The sequence below is a fragment of the Truncatella angustata genome (genome assembly GCF_020726525.1).
Source record: "Truncatella angustata strain MPI-SDFR-AT-0073 chromosome Unknown BKA67scaffold_7, whole genome shotgun sequence".
Taxonomy (NCBI): Eukaryota; Fungi; Ascomycota; class Sordariomycetes; order Amphisphaeriales; family Sporocadaceae; genus Truncatella; species Truncatella angustata.
This window is the reverse complement of record NW_025763387.1, coordinates 963,730-981,402: the sequence shown is the minus strand read 5'-3', so window position 1 is coordinate 981,402 and position 17,673 is coordinate 963,730. Positions and strand designations below refer to the sequence as shown.

The following is a 17,673-nucleotide window of genomic DNA, read 5'->3' as shown; positions in this document are numbered from 1 at the left end:
AATTCCCGCCGCACAAGACAGTCAGACCGAAAGGCACTTGTAGAGGTGTGATAGTCTCTAAACAATTTTATGTTGCAGTGATTGAGAATAATCACCAAGCCTCGTTCAAGCCTTGCGCAATTGTGTCAAATTCAAGTTGAAGTGCGGGCTTTTCGAGTGCCATTTTGATAGCAATTTCGGCGTCTCAGCGAAATGTCCACATCTCTGACTTGCCGCGCACCCCCGTCAAAGTTGTCGTTGCAGTTACTCAAGAGTCTTGAGACGTATCACACTTGTGTATTACGGCAAAAGGCATCAGGGTCGATGTACGGCGACGCACGCCATCAGCCGGAGACAGCAGCGAAACGTCGATTGCTTCGAGAAAGGCCGTCGGGGCAGACCTACGGAAGGGAAGGTCTTGCCTATGCCCTCAGCTATGACAGTTAGTTGACAGGTGTCGGGCAGCTGTGATAATCAAACTGCTAACAGCATATCCCGGACGGAGTTTGTTGTTTAACAAGTGGTAATAATCTGTACTCCAGAATAGGAGCCCGGCGATTGGATTCAATTGAATTGAATTGATCGACTCCACTGGCGTGCACGGCGCGTACTATGTAGCTCCTGAACTTGCCGTCACTTGCATCCATCTTGAAGCCCTCCAAAAACAGGGTTTCACCTGCCGTAACAAAGACAACCGTCCAATCCAGTCACTCCTTCACAGCACAATGTCCGCCTCTATGCAGCGCCTGTTCTGGCGGCAAGCCAGCAAGGCGTCATCGTCTGCTTGCCGGTTTCAAGCTCCCCGCGCATCTTTCGCTTCTTCATCGGCTGCTTTCACCAAGAGAGCTACTGCTGCCCCTGTACCGCGGATCAACACCACTACGAGCAGGGCTTATAGCACGGAACCACCAAAGAGCTCCAATAACAACATCAAGTTCTGGCCTTTCTTGGTCATCATTGCTGCTGGAACCGGTGGTTATGCTATGATAGTGAACAGAAGAGCCGGTAAGTCCTGCCATTAAGATTTGAGATTGGAATTGGAAGCAGAATTAGAAAGCAGGATTGGAAGCAAGACGGGATTGCTTCAAAGTGTTCAAGTGAGCACCTTCTCTTGGCGCGCGCCATTGAATGCTTGGGAGAAGCCACGACTTAAGAGACCCCCTCGATCATGGCCAGACGTGATAGTGTTACTTAGCCGCCTGCCAGGCTATATCACTGTCATCGTGCTACACATGTACCCAAATATCCTACCCCAGAAGCAGAAATTCATAGTACGATCCATCTATGATCAATAGCGGTTAACACCACGTCCCAACAGAAATGCCTCCTACCGAAAAGAACTCCGGGCTCCCTGCCCCCGCCAAATCCACCCCTACTTTTTCCCAAGATGATGTGACCGTCGTCTTTGTGCTCGGCGGACCGGGTGCCGGCAAGGGCACCCAATGCGCCAACCTCGTCAATGACTATGGTTTCACCCACTTGTCCGCCGGCGACCTGCTACGCGCCGAACAAGAGCGACCTGGCTCTCAGTTTGGTGAGATGATCAAGGACTACATCAAGAACGGCCTTATCGTGCCCATGGAGGTCACGGTACAGCTGCTCGAGAACGCCATGGTGGCCGATCTCGACAAGAGCGGCAAGGGCGAGATCACCGGGAAGAAGGGCAGATTCCTCATCGACGGCTTCCCCCGCAAGCTCGACCAGGCCCACAAGTTCGAGGATTCCGTATGCCCCGCCAAGCTCGTGCTGTTCTACGAATGTTCCGAGAAGGAGATGGAGAAGCGTCTGCTGAACCGCGGCAAGACCAGCGGCCGTTCTGACGACAACGAGGAGAGCATCCGCAAGCGATTCCGCACTTTCGTCGAGACCAGCATGCCCGTCGTCGACTACTACGAGACTCAGAACAAGGTTGTCAAGATCAACGCCGAACGCGACCCCGAGGACGTCCACAAGGACACCCAGAGGCAAATCGCTGGCCGCCTGGGCAAGGGCTTCTAGAAGAAAAGCCACAGACAGCGGGTACGCGATGCTCTGAGCCGGCGCAAGGAGAAGCACGAGGCCCTCAGAGAATCACGAAGACAATCCAAGGAGATCGCTTTGCAAGAGAAGCAAGCTCGCAGATTGTCGGAACCGCAGCCTGCTTCACACCCCAAGCCGTCATATCCCTCGTATAGACGCTCCTCCCACAAGCCCACTACGGCCGGCGCATCGATTGTACCTGTGACGTATGCGTCAACTTGTTCAGCACCATGCTATACTCACGCACCATGCTGAACTACACACTGCGGTACATGGTATATGCATACCTGCTGAGGAGTTCTTTGGGGGCATGGGTAGAGTATGGGAAATGGAGGCCCTGGACAAAAAAGACTGTGCTTGAAGCCAGCTTTGTATTACCACGAAACACACAACCGACATAAGTCGTTTAGACGTTCTTTGAGAAACAAACTTTCCTAGATTCTAGAATTCAGACGTATAAATTAAATCTGTACACTACACGAGACAAGGAATTTCCGTCCGCAGTGTTAGTAGTGTCTCGTATATTTCTCACCTGCGATGGTTTGCCATGTTTAAAATTCCCACTCAGTTTGGACATCTGTCGTGACAAGACAAAACAAGACCCAGTAATACCCCCAACCATGTAGGAGCTGCCGAATTGGTTAGGGAACAAGACAAAACGAAAGGCAGTCTAGGCCAAACAGCATATGTACTAACTATGGTGGCAAGCCAGGAGAAGAGATTTTGGGAGTTCGGACAATGATGCCGATCCGGCATGCCAGCCTCAGAGCTCCCGCCGCACATACTGCGGAGTCCGATGGATGAAGTAGAGCAGCCATAACAATTTGGATCTCCGATATGAATCCCCGGCCGTCACAAGGCTTGGATGACTGGGGGGACTTGGCCAGCAATACACCAGCAGCTGGGGTTGAGGGGGCTCTCGCGTGGGCATGCCCATGCTAATTGACACGAGGGGACATGTCACTGCTCATGAAGAACACATTTCTTGGGGCTTATGGTTTATGGTAGATTATGGCATGGATTTGTTTTTTCTTCTCCGTGGCGTGGTGGCCCCTTTCTAATACGAAACTCTGCTCTCTTATGTTACGAGTCCGCATCATCTTGTTTCGACATCCTGAAGCTTTCCTCTCTTCTAGCTTTGATGGCAACTTCCACTTTGAGGTAAAGTGAAGGGGAGCAAGTATAATGCCCCGGTGCTTATACCACTCGCAAGACTCAGAAAAAAAACCCGTGCTTCTCCTCCCTTCTCGGGTGGGGAAAGAAAAAGAAAAAAGATCTTATGCTCGAGACAAATACTATGCTTCATTCATGATCGCCGTTGCCATGCCATGCATTTCGTATCACATTTTCACCATCCATTACGCCTCAAAAGACCCGTAATAACAGTTCTCGTCTTGCCTTCTCCCCCCGTGGCCCTCCAAAGGCTCGGAATCGCGTAGCAGCAAGCAAGCAAGCAAGCAGCCATGTGTCGTTTAATCGTCATCGTCCGTTCTAGGCTTGGGAGGCGGCCTGTCACCACCGGCATTTCCTCTGCGTCCACCTCTTTGAGGCTTGTCGTCAAGACCGGCACCGGCAAGCTTTCGCTCCAGCTCCTCCTGCTCACGCTTCTTGGCGGACTCGACGTTGGACTGCTCGCGTCTCAGAGCCTGGGCGACCTCCTTGAGGGTTGCCGACCAGCCGTCGACGCGGGTGCTGAGCTCGCGCCACTGCTTCTCGCCGAATACACGGTACCATGCGCGGTGAACCAGGAAAACCTTCTGGCGCTGGGAAAGCTTACCCTCGACCAGACCGGCACGGATCACATCGATGGTCCACATCTCGATCTCGGCCTCGGGAATAGACAGAGCCTCGGCGATCTTGGAGTAGGGGATCTCGCGGCTCTTGGACTCGGCGGCGGCGAGCGAGGCAAAGGTGAGCAGGCGCATCTTGCGCTGCAGCTTGTCGGCGTCGAGCTTCTCCTTCTCGACGAAGTCCGGGTGCTCCTCTTGAAACTGCTTGTAGTCCTCAAGATCCTTCTCGGCGAAGACCATGAGCAGGTCGTACCAGGCGGGTTGCGACTCCTGCAGAGCTGAGACGGCGGGGATGCTGAGCAGGTCTGAGAAGTCGTAGTGTGTAGACGAGTTGAGGGCAATCTTGATTGCGCTGATGGTCAGCTTCTGGGCGTCTTCGGTCTTGTTGTCCTCGTCGTCGAATGTTCGTACGGCCTTGAGAACGTAGTCGTATGTAAGACTGTGGTAAATGCATGGTCAGTGAACCCGTTCCTCCCCTGTTTCATGTCATCCGGTATGGGTTCGGTATTGCTTACGTGTCGGCACCATGTTGCGAAGCAGCCTTTGAGATGAGCTCGTAGAGCTTTCGCTCGTCCTCCTCGTCGACGTCCCACTCCTCTACCCAGGTGTCCAGCTTGGGCAAGTACTTCTTGAGCTGGTCAAACATGCTGTTGGCGCTGGTGAACTTGACGATGGCCAAGAAGACGTGGTATCGGGTCTGGTCGTCGGGCTTCAACATGTTGAAGATGTTGGTCAGGGCACCGAGGGCGAGGCCGGGGCCGTTCTGGGGAGAAGAGGTGACGGGCTTCTGGAGGTTTTCGCAGACTTTGGACAAGAACATGTTGGGGTTCTTGGTCTGCAGGACGAGGTAGGTAAGCAGGTTGTAGGCGGCGCTGAACTCGCGCTCGGGGACCGAGTTGAGGGCGGTAGAGGCGATGATGATCTTCTTAAGGACATCATCCTGCTGGTCCTTCTCGAGGAGGGGCTTGACCTCGTCGCCGACGTTGACGTAGTCGGCCATCTCCTGGGCCAGCTCGTTAAACGAGCCGTCCACGAAGACAAGCTGGGGTTGGAAACTGGTGTCCATGGTAGCGGCGTAACTCCCTTTCTACCCTTTCGAAAGTCTGGTCGATGAAATCGGAAAATCGCAGGTAGCGGTTGTGGGGATGGGGTTCGCAGTTGGCAGCGTCCTGAAGTCGGATCTCGTAGGTGTGCTTGGCGAGAAATTCGGCTTCTTCACGTTGGCGCTGTTTCTTCTGGCGATACCAGGGCAGCCAATTCTCCAGATGCAAACGGCTCTCACTTCGTTTACTTGACTCTGCCTCTAACGTTGCTCCTCCTCCGCCCCAGGGTGGCATCTTAGGGTTTATTCGGATTTGCGAGGTTTGTGGACGCTAGCGGCACGGTTAAGTGCATGTATCTGTGCCTTTCGTCTAAGCGAGTTGTTCACGGGGCCGAAATTTGAGCCGCTCAAGATGCATGTCCCCGGTTGCCCGTTATCGCTGCCCCACCACCTGCGATAAGAAAATCACTTCCATACCCCTCCAAAGGCCTGGCCGACTGACTAACTCCATACATAAGTACATAAGTACATAATTATGTTTCCTGCACGTCTTCACACAACTTTCAGCGCCAGCATCGACAGCTCCGTTTCCCTGCTCTACTCTATTTAATTCAATTTTCGACATCTCTCTTGCTAATGCCTCGCCACCAGAACTTAATGGCTTATCACATCTGTAGTAACACGGCGAATACTTGTTATTGTAGTTTTTGGATTATGGTAATCAGGAAACAACTAGGTTAGGTGTATTCTATGTCAATGTTGCACCATAAACCATCGCAATGCATAGCTGCTCGTAAACTCTATTCCCACGTCGTCTGGCCTAATATATACAGAGTAAAGAAGAAATAATAATAATAACACGCATCTGCTCAAAAAGGCGGCACGACTGAAGCACAAATCGGAATATCCAACAATTCATCCGTATTCAACCCAGTACGAACGTGCTGACTTGTGCTTCACCATCCTTGACGCCGGCTCAGTATAGTGATTCATGAACGATAGCCGTAAAATGCTCGACTGCTTGTTAGAGGCTAGTTGCTGGCAGGCCGACTGGGCGGAACATGTGCGGGTATATCCTCATCGGAATCGGAATCCTCCGAACTCGACTCATCGAGAACAAAAGGCTCAGTCGCTGAGCCATTGCGCTTTGGAGGCTGCATCGAAGGTGTCTGTGACTCAGTTGGTGGATCAATGGCCACGTCTGATCTGACAGCCGGCGGTTCTTGCTCTTCCGGTTCTGGGGTCTGCTCCGCTGACACGGAATGTCGTGAGTTGTGTGTGCTGATTCGGTAACCACTCCGCTGCATCGATGAGAGACTGCGGCCAGGCGCTGGAGCGCGTGGTATGGTATTTTCCGAACTCGCAATAGTAAAATCCGTCGTAGCCGCTGTTGCGCTTATGTCTCTCAGTTCCGCCGAGCTCATGTCAGCCACTGGCGTTTGGTTGCTAAGCGGAACTCGAACAGCTGGGGGCGTTGTCGAGGCCGGAGGTGTCGGACTCGGAGGTTGTTGTTGAGTAACACGCCATACTGCAGGACTTCCAGCCCCCGAGTCAATCCGTTGACGCTTACCGCTGGGCGTGCTGCCCCATTGTTGAATACGGATACGCTCTGCGTCAATTTCTGCAGCGGTACGACGTTTACGTAGTCTAACGCCATATTTCTTCCGAATGATGCTCTGCTTAGTGCTGAAGCTGTTCTGTAGACCGTCCATCTTGTCTTTGCGCTCCTTGAGATCCGCGACTGCCTCGAGTGCTTTGAAGCGAGGTGCATAAGATTGTTCTGCAGCAAGAAGCTCATCGTCTAGTCTTGCACGAGTCTGAGGAGTCAAATGTGCGTACGGATCGTCAGAGAATGCGCCAGCAGACGATGGCGGAGGTGGAGGCGGAGGTGGAGCTCTCGGTGTTTGCGCCGTGGTATGATTGTACTGGTGAGCGGTCTCAGGAACTGGCAGTGTCCCCGTGGACACAGGTACAGGATTTGTCACTTGTAGAGTTCTCTGTGGTGTCTGCATTGTGGAAGAGACAAGCATCGCTGGGCTGTTTCGACCTGAAGCTACTACGGGGGTGTTCGCCGTAATAACATCGTCCTTGGGTGTTGCAGCAGCGATACCATGGTGCCCACACACTTTGTTTGCGGAATGCTACCTTTGTATCAGCATGATTTATTCTCGAGTATGTTTCAAAACTCATCACTCACATATTGTTGACCCACGTGGGTAATGAATCCGGCACCGCAGTGCTCACATGAAAAGTCAAAGCCGGCTGAAGTAGGAGGTGTCTTGGTACAAAGTTGCTTCTTGACATGCTAAAAGTCGTTAGCTGGGGTACCATCATCATCCAATCCTTACTTGCATATTCATAAGGTGCTGGTGCACTGAATTTGCGCCAGCATAGGCGACATTGCAAGTCCGGAGCGATTGGTCGGTGAAGACCTCCCCGTCTCTCTTGACTTGCATTAGACCCTGTTGATACGGGTTGAGGGGCTAGTCGTTGATATGGTGCTTGTAATCCGGGACTTGAGGCAGAAGGAAATGGCTCAGCCCTTGTTGGCGAGGGATCAGGTCTCGCCACATCCATTGCATCACTATTCTCATAGCCTAGTCGTTCAGCACGAGCCAACGCATTTATCAGAGACCGCGCATCAATAGTCCCCAATCGTTTTTCAAGGGCCTTGTCCAGAAATTCGTCACTTGCCTTATCCAAGATGATATCGGCGACATCATCTAGATCTTTGGCAGCGAAGTGCTCGATGACTTCGTGCTTTGATTCTGAAACCATTTTATGGCCAAAGTCTTTGATTGCGCGTTTGAAGATTAAACCATTCGCGTGATGGATAACGGCATTCATCTGTTCTAGCATTAACGCCCTGAGGTATTGAATTAATGCAGAAAGCGAGAGAAGAAGGACGGGAACGGTTGTGATGGAATGATAAAAACAGAAGGATTTGATAAGATTAAACCAATGATCAAAGTGAATGAAGCAGGGAATAGCGGCGCGTTGGTGATTAAGGCACCCAGTTGCGCGGACGTGTAGAGACAGCCACAGTTGCACTTCAACTTATACGGTTGGGGCAGTAGGGCATCAGTGTATATGGTTCGAGTTTTTTCAAGCTGGCAAAATTCAAAGGTACCTTCACATCTATCCACCAATAGGACTTGGACGATCTGGCAACGCAAGATTGGCAGTACAGAGTATAATACTTACCACAAAGGCTTGGTGGAATTCTGTACCCAGTAAAGTCTTCTGCCAATTGTCTCTCACTACTCTTCTAACGGCTTCCGGGACAGACTGCTGCACAGCATGTGTAAGTCTGGAGTTGTCCTCAGTAAACTTTGGAAGTACTCGATGGTGGTCACAAGTAGGCGACCCAAACGAGGCAGGCAAGCCATCGCTGCGTCCCCGCCCCGCTTGGCGTGGTGGCTCGACTATAGCCACCTTGCCATTGTAGGTCCTGGGCAAGCGAATTCCAATTCCATCTACAGAGAGAGGTGGTTGTGGAGGCGCATGAGTACTGATTTGCGTTTGCAAAGCCAAGGGTGGTAGTGTTTGCAACGGTGTGGCCGGGGATGCGGATCCTATACTCGGAACCGGAAGGGCGGGCGGCGGTGGTGGTGGCTGTTGCGATATTGGAGACGCGTTCTGCTCATGAGCACTGAGCCCACCTGAATTGCCGTTGACTACGCCGTTTATTGGTAGCGGGCTGCCCGATGTAGGTGTTGGCCATGTTGCCGAGTTTGCAGCGATAGAAGCCATCACTCCAAGAATTGCCTTTTCCCAATTCCGGAAGCGCCGTGCATATGTGACCGGCTCTTAATCCGTGCATGCAACTCTTTACAGCCAATGAGATTAATAAGCTGTGGCGACGATTTCCGGTAAGAGAATCTTGTGTAGAATGTCAAGATAGAAATGTAGACTTGTAATAGAGCATTGGAGCAGTATATGACGGATTTGAGGTACTAAGCCAACCACCGGAGCACTCAAACCATTACTGATAAACGAAGACTGCACTGATCGCGTTGCCGCGCTGAGAAATAAAGACCTAAGGTCAGGTGCGATTAACACCATAGAAAATTGGGGGTAAAGAGCATTTTTGTAGCTCCTAATTTAGGTGGTTTTTTTTTAAACAGGCAAGGAAAGGGCGTTCCGGCCACTTTATAACATGTCCACTTATTTATCGCGTTGACGGACATAATTGGCTCTACTTCTATTACAAACTCATTTAGCGTTCCACATTTGCAAATTATTATTAAAGAGCAAAAGTGAGATACCCCCCATCCCTTGCACATTTATCCATATCATGGGCCGTGCGTCCCCTTGAAGTTTGCTTCTTTGAAAACCCAACAAGAGACTTGTTCGACGGGAATGTTTGTCTGTGCCTCTTTCCACTATACACACATCGGCAATCAGCACTTTAATTACAGGCGTGATATCTTATTTATTCCACAACATATCCACTTTGCTGTAGTCACACCAAAGGGATTATCAATGCCAGCCAATCACTGGCTCGAATTGCTTTTGGGCCAAAGCGTCCATACAAGCCCAGATTGGATTGAAACACGACATCTAACCAACCAATTTACAGGTCCATGCTATAACTTCGCTGCTGTAGAGATAACCGTTCGCTTGTGATTATAATCAAATATACTTAGTACGACGAATAATGATGCACTGACAGTTGTTTATACGAAAGTGACCGGGGAATTAATCGTATCAATGACACAATTTGGCTATAAGTATCGAGGAGCTAATCAGTTTGGACGCTCAACTTCACAACAGTTCCAAGGGTGCATGCCAAGTTGACTAATTCACGAAGTTCCGTCACCAATCTTATGGTACATCTCGCCCCTGTCCAAATACACCAACCTCTCCTGCCATCCTTCCTGGCTCCCTTTTTTTTTTTTTTTTTTTTTTTTTTTTCGAATCGCTCGACGATGACAAAAACATCGAATATTCATCATAATGAATCGTAATCGTAATATCCGGGTCCACTTAGCATCATCAGCTCTAATCCCTGCGTTGCATCCAGCGTCACCATAAGCAGTGGCACTGACGGACCCGGAATGGTGGTACCACAAAGATGCACAAGCACAAGGTCAATCTTATCGTCTTCCAGCCACTTGAGAATCTCCTTTAAGTCATCGACGAGGAGCCATCTTGTGGGTAAGCATTACTTGGTTACACTGCAATCGTTATATTCACGTCATCCTGGATTCAGACGCTGTTGATGATAGTTTAGCATTGTATTGATTATATTGGGTGTATCGCTGCCAAGTGATGCTGTATAGTTGTTAGCTCATCGGTTCGTGTGTATGTGATGGCGTCCCCTTTGTGCATTCTGCTACGAAGAAGTTACGATAGCCTAATAAGATCTGCCTTCCACAAAGCCAACACACCAGGTTTTCTTGGCAGGCGAACTCAAGTCTCTCGGCCGTTTGGAGGCATGCCTTGCCCAGCACAGCTTCAGGAGGTTACACCAGATTCAAAGCAGAGATTCACCTTGGGCACGAGCAAATTTTTCATAAAGTTCGAATGGATAATCAGGCGGCATTGGGTATATATATATTGAACACATTGCGCCCTTTCCAGGAATCAAACCGGCTAACGGGAATTCCAAAGATGTATGAGCCACAAAGGGGCTATAATAGTGAGTCCGCCAACTCCATGCTTCCAAACAGGCAAATGATTTCTTTTTTTCTCTTACAGGGTATCTCATGATGGCCAGCCAAAGATCACCAATACAATCTCTCCGAATTCCAGTGCATTCTCGCAGTGAACCCAAAGCCCATCACCGTCGACTATCCAGTCCGGATAATCAAGTCCGACAGGTTTCTGAGAATTCCTCAGCACCTCTAAGCAGCGTATTGCTTGTTTGCATGCCGTAAAAGTATTATGAATCAGAGCCGGCAAGTCGCAGGCGTGTTCCGATAATTGCGGCCCAACCGAACGCTTTCCAAAGATGCCGTCATGTCTGATCTGCGGGCCGGGAGTGTTACATAGTCAACACGGTTTGCAAAGCGACGATTGGAGTCAACGTCTCTGAGTGGTATACTATCCACGTGAGATGTCTGCTCACCCAGTAACTCGTCGCACCCACAAGGTTGTGGGTTCGTACTCGGCATTGCGGTCCATACGCTTGTAAGCACGGTGGAGCTTCAGGCCCAGCTCATACTCTTCACGTCGTACCTCTGCGAGCTCAGTCTTCAGCGCCTCCACCTTTCGTTTCTCACTTTCGCGCTTACGAATCACAGCTTCAGACGCTAGAATATGGTCTGTAGGCATCAGCTGCGTCATCTGCTTGATTGCTTGGTCGATATTCATCCTGCGATTCCCCAGAGACTCAATCTGAGCATTGAGCATAGTCACTCGATCCTTGGCCGACTGTTCAGGAGGCGGTAGCGGCAGCAACTTATCAACGGATGACACTGATACTACAGAAAGCGTGCTATGATTTCCATGCGGAATAGGACTGAGGCCAGCTGGTCGGGTTTTTGGCAGTGTGTTTGTGTAGTAAGACGAGTCCATATTGATCTTGATGGGCTCGAGAGATGCCTGGCTCCGGATCGATCCTTCGTAGCCACTTACGACGGGACGCTTGCGGTCCAGAACTGAGTTGCCCAACACGGGCTTAGGTGACTCGGCAGACTGTCGTGGAGGTGTTGGCAGAGGTGGTGCGTCATCCACAGATGGTCTTGGGCTCCCAGTATACGAAGTGGCATACGTGGTAACACTGAATCGCGAAGCAGGCTGTGCCCAGTTGTCTACGGATGGCGCCGTAACTTGACCGGGGGAAGGAGGTGCTGGCTGCTGAGAATAAACAGAAGAAGAAGTTGACACTTGCGGGTTGTGGCCTGCACCGCCTGCAGGCTTTCTCCGGATAGCTTTTTCGTTCGGAGGGAATAGGGTCTTTGTCGGTTCTGAGAGAGTAGAAGGGGTTGGAACTTGCTGTTGTGGGCGAGATTGCTGCGGTGTTATGGCCAGAACGGAGTGGTCGTCTGATATTGACGGGCTAGGGTACGACAACGGCGTATCAGCTCCAGTATCAGTTCTTAGCAGTCGTTGTGACGGCAGGGCTGTTCTTGCGTCGCCAGAAGTCGGGCTTGCCGCTTGCGCTGGTGGTGGAGATACTGTTTCAGACCCCGTAGAACTGACAGGGGACAGCACACCGGAGCTACGGGCCGCCCGCTTACTACTCCTACGAGGGATGCTCAAAGGTGCCGCAGTCTTGTTGTCGGCAACCGGCTCGACTAATGCGGTCCGGCCACTGGCACCGCGCCACTCGGGTTTTGCTGCCGGCTCAGTCTGGGGATGAGTGCCGGTATTACGTGCTGCAGACTTCAGGCGTACGCCAAACGGACTAATAGGCTGTTGGCCAGTTGCCCTTGGTGCGCCGGTTGGTGCTCTTGCATTGGATAGCCCCTGGACGAATTGGTGAGGATTGACCTGTGAGGGACGACCTTTTTCGGTGGCTGTGGGTTCTCCAGTACGCGGGTCCCAACGAACATCACTACCATGAGGCCGAGGCGGCTTACTGGGGTCCTGATCGCGGGTCGCTTGGAAAGCGCCGGCGGAGTTTTTGCGGCGCTCCCTACGCATCGTCGGGATGTTGCTATAGCCTTGATCCGCCGGAAGATTAGGTCTGGGTTCATTCATGATGAAAAGGTGGTTCTCTGGTTCTTCAATGGGTGAGACGTCTCCGCCGTCAAAGGAGTGTGGCCTGGTGTGAAGACAGTTTGTTAGCTCTGCTGGTGGAAGGTGATAAGTTGTCAGTCTTCGTTTCAGCTTGTGGCTGATGGCAGCCGTAGCTGTTACGGCTTTGAGGTCAAGATGCATCTCGAAAAGCCCACACACGGTTTCTTCGGATCTCAGTTGCCACTCAGTGGTCTAAAAAAGAACAGCCAACAGCCAAGAAAGGCCACCCAAGCTCTAAAATTGCATGACCAAAGAACAATGATGGGTCCAACGAATTTCGAGGCCAACAATGCAATGTCCTCGAATTGTACCAGTACTGGGCATTAACCATTCCTTGCCACTTGCACCTCAAATCATCATGTAACAAAAAAATAACAAAAAAAAAACAAAAAAAAAACACTTACTCATTCCTCGAAGTTGGCAAGTCCGGCGAGCTTGGTGGGGAAATCTCATTCGAGTCGCCGTATACGTCCTTCCTTAACTGTTGCGCGGCAAAGGTAGCCGCAGCCGGCGACGGTTGTGAGTATACCGACGATACCGGTCGATCGCCGTATGCAGAGTTGCGATAAGAGTCGTGACCTGCTTGAGGTGGTCGCAAGGCTTGTACTGCAGGCGCTGACGTCTGACTATTTGCATGGCGTGGTGTCAGCATGGTGAAAGCAGAATGCTATCAATATCGAGCAATGAAACAGAGCAAATTGGAAATCCCGGTCGCGCAAAGTGCGAGGTAAGGCTGGTACATTCCCGGATTGTTGGTGCCTGTCTACACGTAGCGCAATGCAAGGAAATAGTCGGTCGCACTGCTCGTTTGCTCGAACGTGGCTGAGGCTCTTGAAATCGCGTCACCCGACCGCATTGCCGACCATAAATAGCCTGCCTGATTCTTGCGCATAACAACAACCAATTGGAGGGGACAAAGTATAGGCGGATTCCGACTCCTGTAACTACTCCACTGAAACAATCGAGGGCCTCTTGGACAACGTAAAGCGAGAGGTCCATTCCGCCTTTAAACTGCCGGAGGCTTGAAGGAGGCTTGAAATACAGGCGATAGGCATGTGATGCGCCATTCCATCCTTCTTAGATAGTCGGCTGGGGTCCAAAGGGCTGTTGCGTTGCATTTGTCGGTGCGTTGGTCGTGCAGCGTTTCGAGATTCCACCGACAACGGTCCTGTCCTGAAATGCAAGTATAAGGAGACGGCAATAAACTTACGAATTTCCAACTGAGCTGGTCGAATATTCCAACTCTCTTGGCGGTCGCGGGGGCGCAGGGCCGCCTTTGATGTTTACTGAATAACCAAAAGGTGAACTAGATCGCGTACCCTCCCAGTCTTGCTGTGATTTCTGCTTCAGACGGGTACCATACGGACCAGGAACATGTTCCTTATGTGTTCGCAGTCGGTCCCACATTGTGGGCATAGCGGTAACGGCAATGGAGGGGTTCTCGAGGGCTTTTCGTTATGAGTGTCCCAGTTGAGCGTTGGGATGTGTCAGATTGTCGCGGGGTTATGCTCAAGATAGTGCAAGTGAGTTTACTATTAATTGCGGCTTGCTAAAGTAAGGTTGCATGAGCGACTGGGGTCCTTATGAAATAAGCTGCAGTCTAGCCGCGTTCGTGTCTCGATGAAGCTAAGTGAACGGCAAAATACACGTTGAAGAGAGAAAGAGAGGTGAGAATAGGTCGATGAAGGAACGAAAGTGACGAATGTCGGGGTGAATATACAGAGAAGTAGGATTGATAATTGTATTTGTTCGTGTTCATCGAAAGGAACAATGTGGATTGGGTCCTCCGATATAGATTGCGCCGACAAATTGGGCCAATTCATTTGTTGCCGGTGTCCTGTAATCTTGCTACCGAGCGTCTGAATCACGCCAGTCTAAAATGGAGCTGGCGATTGGGAACGCGACATCACCTTCCACTTTAACAGGCGAATCGTGACCCTCGATTGTTGGCACAGTCAACAAAACTTGCAATTCATAATCAAGTCTGAATTTGTGTGGCGACTGGTTCGTGTATGCCACAATATTGGCGACTTGGCTTTGTTGACGGTCGCCTTTGAGCTCACCGTTTGGTTCTCGCGTTGTCCACGTCGGACAACCCTGGTCTTTATGTTGTTGTTATGGGTGCAACTCCAACAAGGACTAAAGGATGCAATTGGCAAAGATCGAAGAGCATCTAGAATCCCCAGGAATAAACGGCCAGAAGAGATCAGATATATCCATTCAGCCTCGTCACGATCCCCGTTACATTCGATCAAACCCGCTCTTCTCCCTTCCATTCATCCCGCTTCTTCCGCCAATGGTCGATGGGTGAAGCGATTGCGCCAGGGGTCCGTACCAAGGGTTGAAGGCCAACGACTTGTGATCTTCAACCAATTCCCTTGAATGGCCTAATCCTGGACTGTGTCACATCTGTTAGTTTGATGGGGCTCACGATAGCCATTGTGCTACAAGAGCCTACAAGTCGCCGGTGCCATGTCTGTCTACTAGCCCAGTGAAGCAAACCTCGCGGTGTCTAGTTTCCTTTGCAGTTCAATCATGGCCATCCAGCAGGAGAGGATGGGTTTCGGCTGAACAAGGTTTCATGCACAACGAGTCCATCAAGCACAAGATGGTTTCACAGGGCTGTTTAAAATTATGGAGCCTTGACTGCGGTTTCACCGTAAATCGACCAGGACCAGAGTTAGGGCCCTTCCAGGGGCCCAAATGCAGGAGTGGGGGCCTTCTCCGCGATTAGTGTTCCCCTGCAGGAATACTGTACATCTACGGGTCCGTACATACATAGCAATTTACGATAATGCGTCGGATATGCCTAAGGTTAGACTGCATAGGGCACCGTCTCCTTTTTTCTTTTTCTTTTTAGTGGCACTAGCACGGGTTCTCCGGATGCCATATACACAGTGCCCCATGTGAGGTGGTATGATTACACGTACGGCGGGATCCATAATTCAAAGAAGTCGAGAAATATACCGTTGTCATAAAGTCATATCTACCGGTATAGTCTGTTTGGGCGCCTGGGCGCGTCCCGCTTCATACAGAACGATCTACTCCTGAAACATTGTGTGGACCTTACTGGACCACTAAATCGAAAGCCACGGCAAGTACGCTCAGGCTTAGCTAAGCTTTCTTCTGACGACGGCCGTGACAATGTATCCACTACACATTATAACATTACATATTCTGTATTTCATCATCAAAATCAAGAATCAAACAAATATTGTGCCTGAAGAAAGCCTTTGCATACAGAAGCCCGACATAGTATGTGCGTGCACTAAGACGAAACTACGTATATAAAAGAGTTCATTAGCGTTGGCATCATATGAGCTTGCCGGACTTGATTTATTGTACGAACAATACAACCACACCCACTTCAGTTGCCAAATGAATCCCTTGATTTCAATATTACAGGTTTATATCGTGCTTATCGTACCTTTGTTTGATTTGATTTGATTTTCATTTTTCTCGCTTGTCACTACACTTGTCATCCACGCCTTACCAGCTCGGTCTTTTTGAAGATGACACGGAGAAGTATGAAACACAGTGGTATAGTGCAAATAACGTAAAGAGGGAATGTATCCTTGGATCTATAATCACCATAGTATTTCTGTCTAACTAGGTGCCCTCCCTCCTATACAGTGTTATAAGACCACTTCGTCCTCGTTTTATTGTTTTACGCCAAACTCGATCATCATATCCATCCTGGACTCTTTCGAGAACAACACAACCTTCTGTATAACGAAACTCTCCCTAGTGATACGGCGGAGCTCGTCTAAGAGGTGAACTCCGCATTTCACAAAAGGGTTCTCGACCCAAATCTGCTCCCAGGTTGGATCTGTTGGCTTTACTGTCACCTGGCCGTCCAATGATCCCATACCTTGTCTTTGGAACTCGCTGAGAAGGGAGAGCCTAGCCGCTTCATTTGTGATGTCGTTAAAACCTAAGTAGCGGAAGGCCCTCGGTTCGATGCCCGCGGCAGCGTAATTCGCCAGAATCATCTGGTGTAGACGCATCGAAGTGTGGCGATGAGTGTAGTCTTCCTCGTCAGCGAGGTAAGCAGTCTTGACCACGTACATGCGAGCACTTCTCGACACGTCATACGCATGAAGATTCTCCTCGTTCCATGATCCTTTTGTCACAATTTCGAAAGCCTTCCACTTGTAGTTTTTACTTGGGAACTGTAATATGTATTCGCTTGGGGAAGAATAGAGGAAGGGCTTCCTTTGGAGATTAAAGTCTTCGATAGTTGAATATCCAGACATACTAGTGTTGAGCTTTTTCTGAATTGATTAGAATCGAGCAGCGTGTCGACGTGGCAAAACACACCTGCAGGAATAGAGAGTTCAATGTATTAAGGTCGCATTACCGGCAGGATGAAGCGCTGTACACTAAGCATCTACATGCTGGATGGTTTCTGGCCAAACGAACGCTATTTATATTTATCTGCGACTGCTACGAGACAATTGTATGTTCGATCGAATTGTGTATCACGAGCGTTGGGGTGATTATGAACAAAAGGATCGTAGTTTTTTCCCCTCAAATTCTTTACTTTTTCATGTGACTTCGTGTCACGAGCGACGTTGTTGGCTACAGAGCAACAGGCAGTAACTGATTGATTCATTGTATTCCGTTCTCTGGCAGGCCTCTATGGTAAGTTACAGAGCACACTTGTTGATTATATTCCGCGCGGTAGTGGGTTGCCTTTCTGAATCTTCATGGTTCATCAATTCTTTCAGTGAAAATATTTCCAACCGTCCCCCAGGGGGGCCTGGGAGGTACCCAGCAATGTCCTGGTTGGCTCAGTGGTGGATGGCTCCGGCTTCAACATCTGGTTGGGTTTCGATTCCCTAAAAGGAGGTTCTGGGTCCTAGGATCGATTCAGGTAACAACTTAACCTACCTTTTCTTTTTTCTTTTTTCTCTCTATCTTATCTATCTCTCAACACGCACCTGTCATAAGAAGTCCAAATAGTTGCTTATTTTCAGTTTTCTCGCAACTATTCTCGCGATAATCCGGCGAGCGTTTCTATGGAGTCTTGAAGTTGTTTCTTCTCTCAAACACCATGCCGTAATACTCGAAGCAGCATCTCGATGCAGGGTGCACCGATAACCTCATGTGTTAACCAAGCCTCTTCAGGGGCTGTTGTGCCCCATTGCGGTA

At 50.1% G+C, this 17,673-nt stretch overlaps 5 protein-coding genes across 5 annotated transcripts; 1 reads left to right on the top strand and 4 right to left on the bottom strand.

Moving 5' to 3' along the window:
• Positions 1-1,299: 1,299 nt before the first annotated feature.
• Positions 1,300-1,977, top strand: BKA67DRAFT_521886 (adenylate kinase-domain-containing protein; the record flags this gene model as incomplete). The annotated part of the gene is made up of 1 exon (XM_046098324.1): positions 1,300-1,977. The coding sequence occupies one exon, from the start codon at positions 1,300-1,302 to the stop codon at positions 1,975-1,977; it is 678 nt and encodes a 225-aa protein (XP_045955042.1).
• A 1,493-nt stretch (positions 1,978-3,470) lies between these two features.
• Positions 3,471-4,854, bottom strand: BKA67DRAFT_661501 (uncharacterized protein; the record flags this gene model as incomplete). The annotated part of the gene is made up of 2 exons (XM_046107824.1): positions 3,471-4,227; positions 4,304-4,854. 2 exons carry the CDS (start codon positions 4,852-4,854, stop codon positions 3,471-3,473), a joined length of 1,308 nt encoding a protein of 435 aa, XP_045955041.1.
• An 862-nt stretch (positions 4,855-5,716) lies between these two features.
• BKA67DRAFT_367030 (uncharacterized protein) lies at positions 5,717-8,957 on the bottom strand. Its single transcript, XM_046096459.1, has 5 exons — positions 8,301-8,957; positions 8,035-8,201; positions 7,183-7,677; positions 7,028-7,135; positions 5,717-6,971 (listed from the first exon to the last, which is right to left on the bottom strand). Exons 1-5 carry the CDS (start codon positions 8,581-8,583, stop codon positions 5,862-5,864), a joined length of 2,163 nt encoding a protein of 720 aa, XP_045955040.1. The 5' UTR covers positions 8,584-8,957; the 3' UTR covers positions 5,717-5,861.
• Positions 8,958-10,721: 1,764 nt separating this feature from the next.
• BKA67DRAFT_366990 (uncharacterized protein) lies at positions 10,722-14,027 on the bottom strand. The gene is made up of 3 exons (XM_046096458.1): positions 13,730-14,027; positions 12,924-13,145; positions 10,722-12,544 (listed from the first exon to the last, which is right to left on the bottom strand). The coding sequence occupies exons 1-3, from the start codon at positions 13,933-13,935 to the stop codon at positions 10,900-10,902; spliced, it is 2,073 nt and encodes a 690-aa protein (XP_045955039.1). The 5' UTR covers positions 13,936-14,027; the 3' UTR covers positions 10,722-10,899.
• A 2,151-nt stretch (positions 14,028-16,178) lies between these two features.
• Positions 16,179-16,775, bottom strand: BKA67DRAFT_538560 (uncharacterized protein; the record flags this gene model as incomplete). The annotated part of the gene is made up of 1 exon (XM_046100486.1): positions 16,179-16,775. One exon carries the CDS (start codon positions 16,773-16,775, stop codon positions 16,179-16,181), a length of 597 nt encoding a protein of 198 aa, XP_045955038.1.
• Between the last annotated feature and the right edge of the window lie 898 nt (positions 16,776-17,673).

Bases quoted from the DNA above. Each gene is read 5' to 3' on its own strand.
- BKA67DRAFT_366990 (XM_046096458.1), bottom strand. From the start codon at position 13,935: ATGCCCACAATGTGGGACCGACTGCGAACACATAAGGAACATGTTCCT. The intron at 13,146-13,729 runs GTAAGTTTATTG...CCATGCAAATAG, and splicing joins ACCAGCTCAGTTGGAAATTC to TCAGACGTCAGCGCCTGCAG. The intron at 12,545-12,923 runs GTAAGTGTTTTT...TCTTCACACCAG, and splicing joins TTGCCAACTTCGAGGAATGA to GCCACACTCCTTTGACGGCG.
- BKA67DRAFT_367030 (XM_046096459.1), bottom strand. From the start codon at position 8,583: ATGGCTTCTATCGCTGCAAACTCGGCAACATGGCCAACACCTACATCG. The intron at 8,202-8,300 runs TTGGAATTCGCT...TGCCTGCCTCGT, and splicing joins ACCTCTCTCTGTAGATGGAA to TTGGGTCGCCTACTTGTGAC. The intron at 6,972-7,027 runs GTGAGTGATGAG...ATACAAAGGTAG, and splicing joins CCCACGTGGGTCAACAATAT to CATTCCGCAAACAAAGTGTG.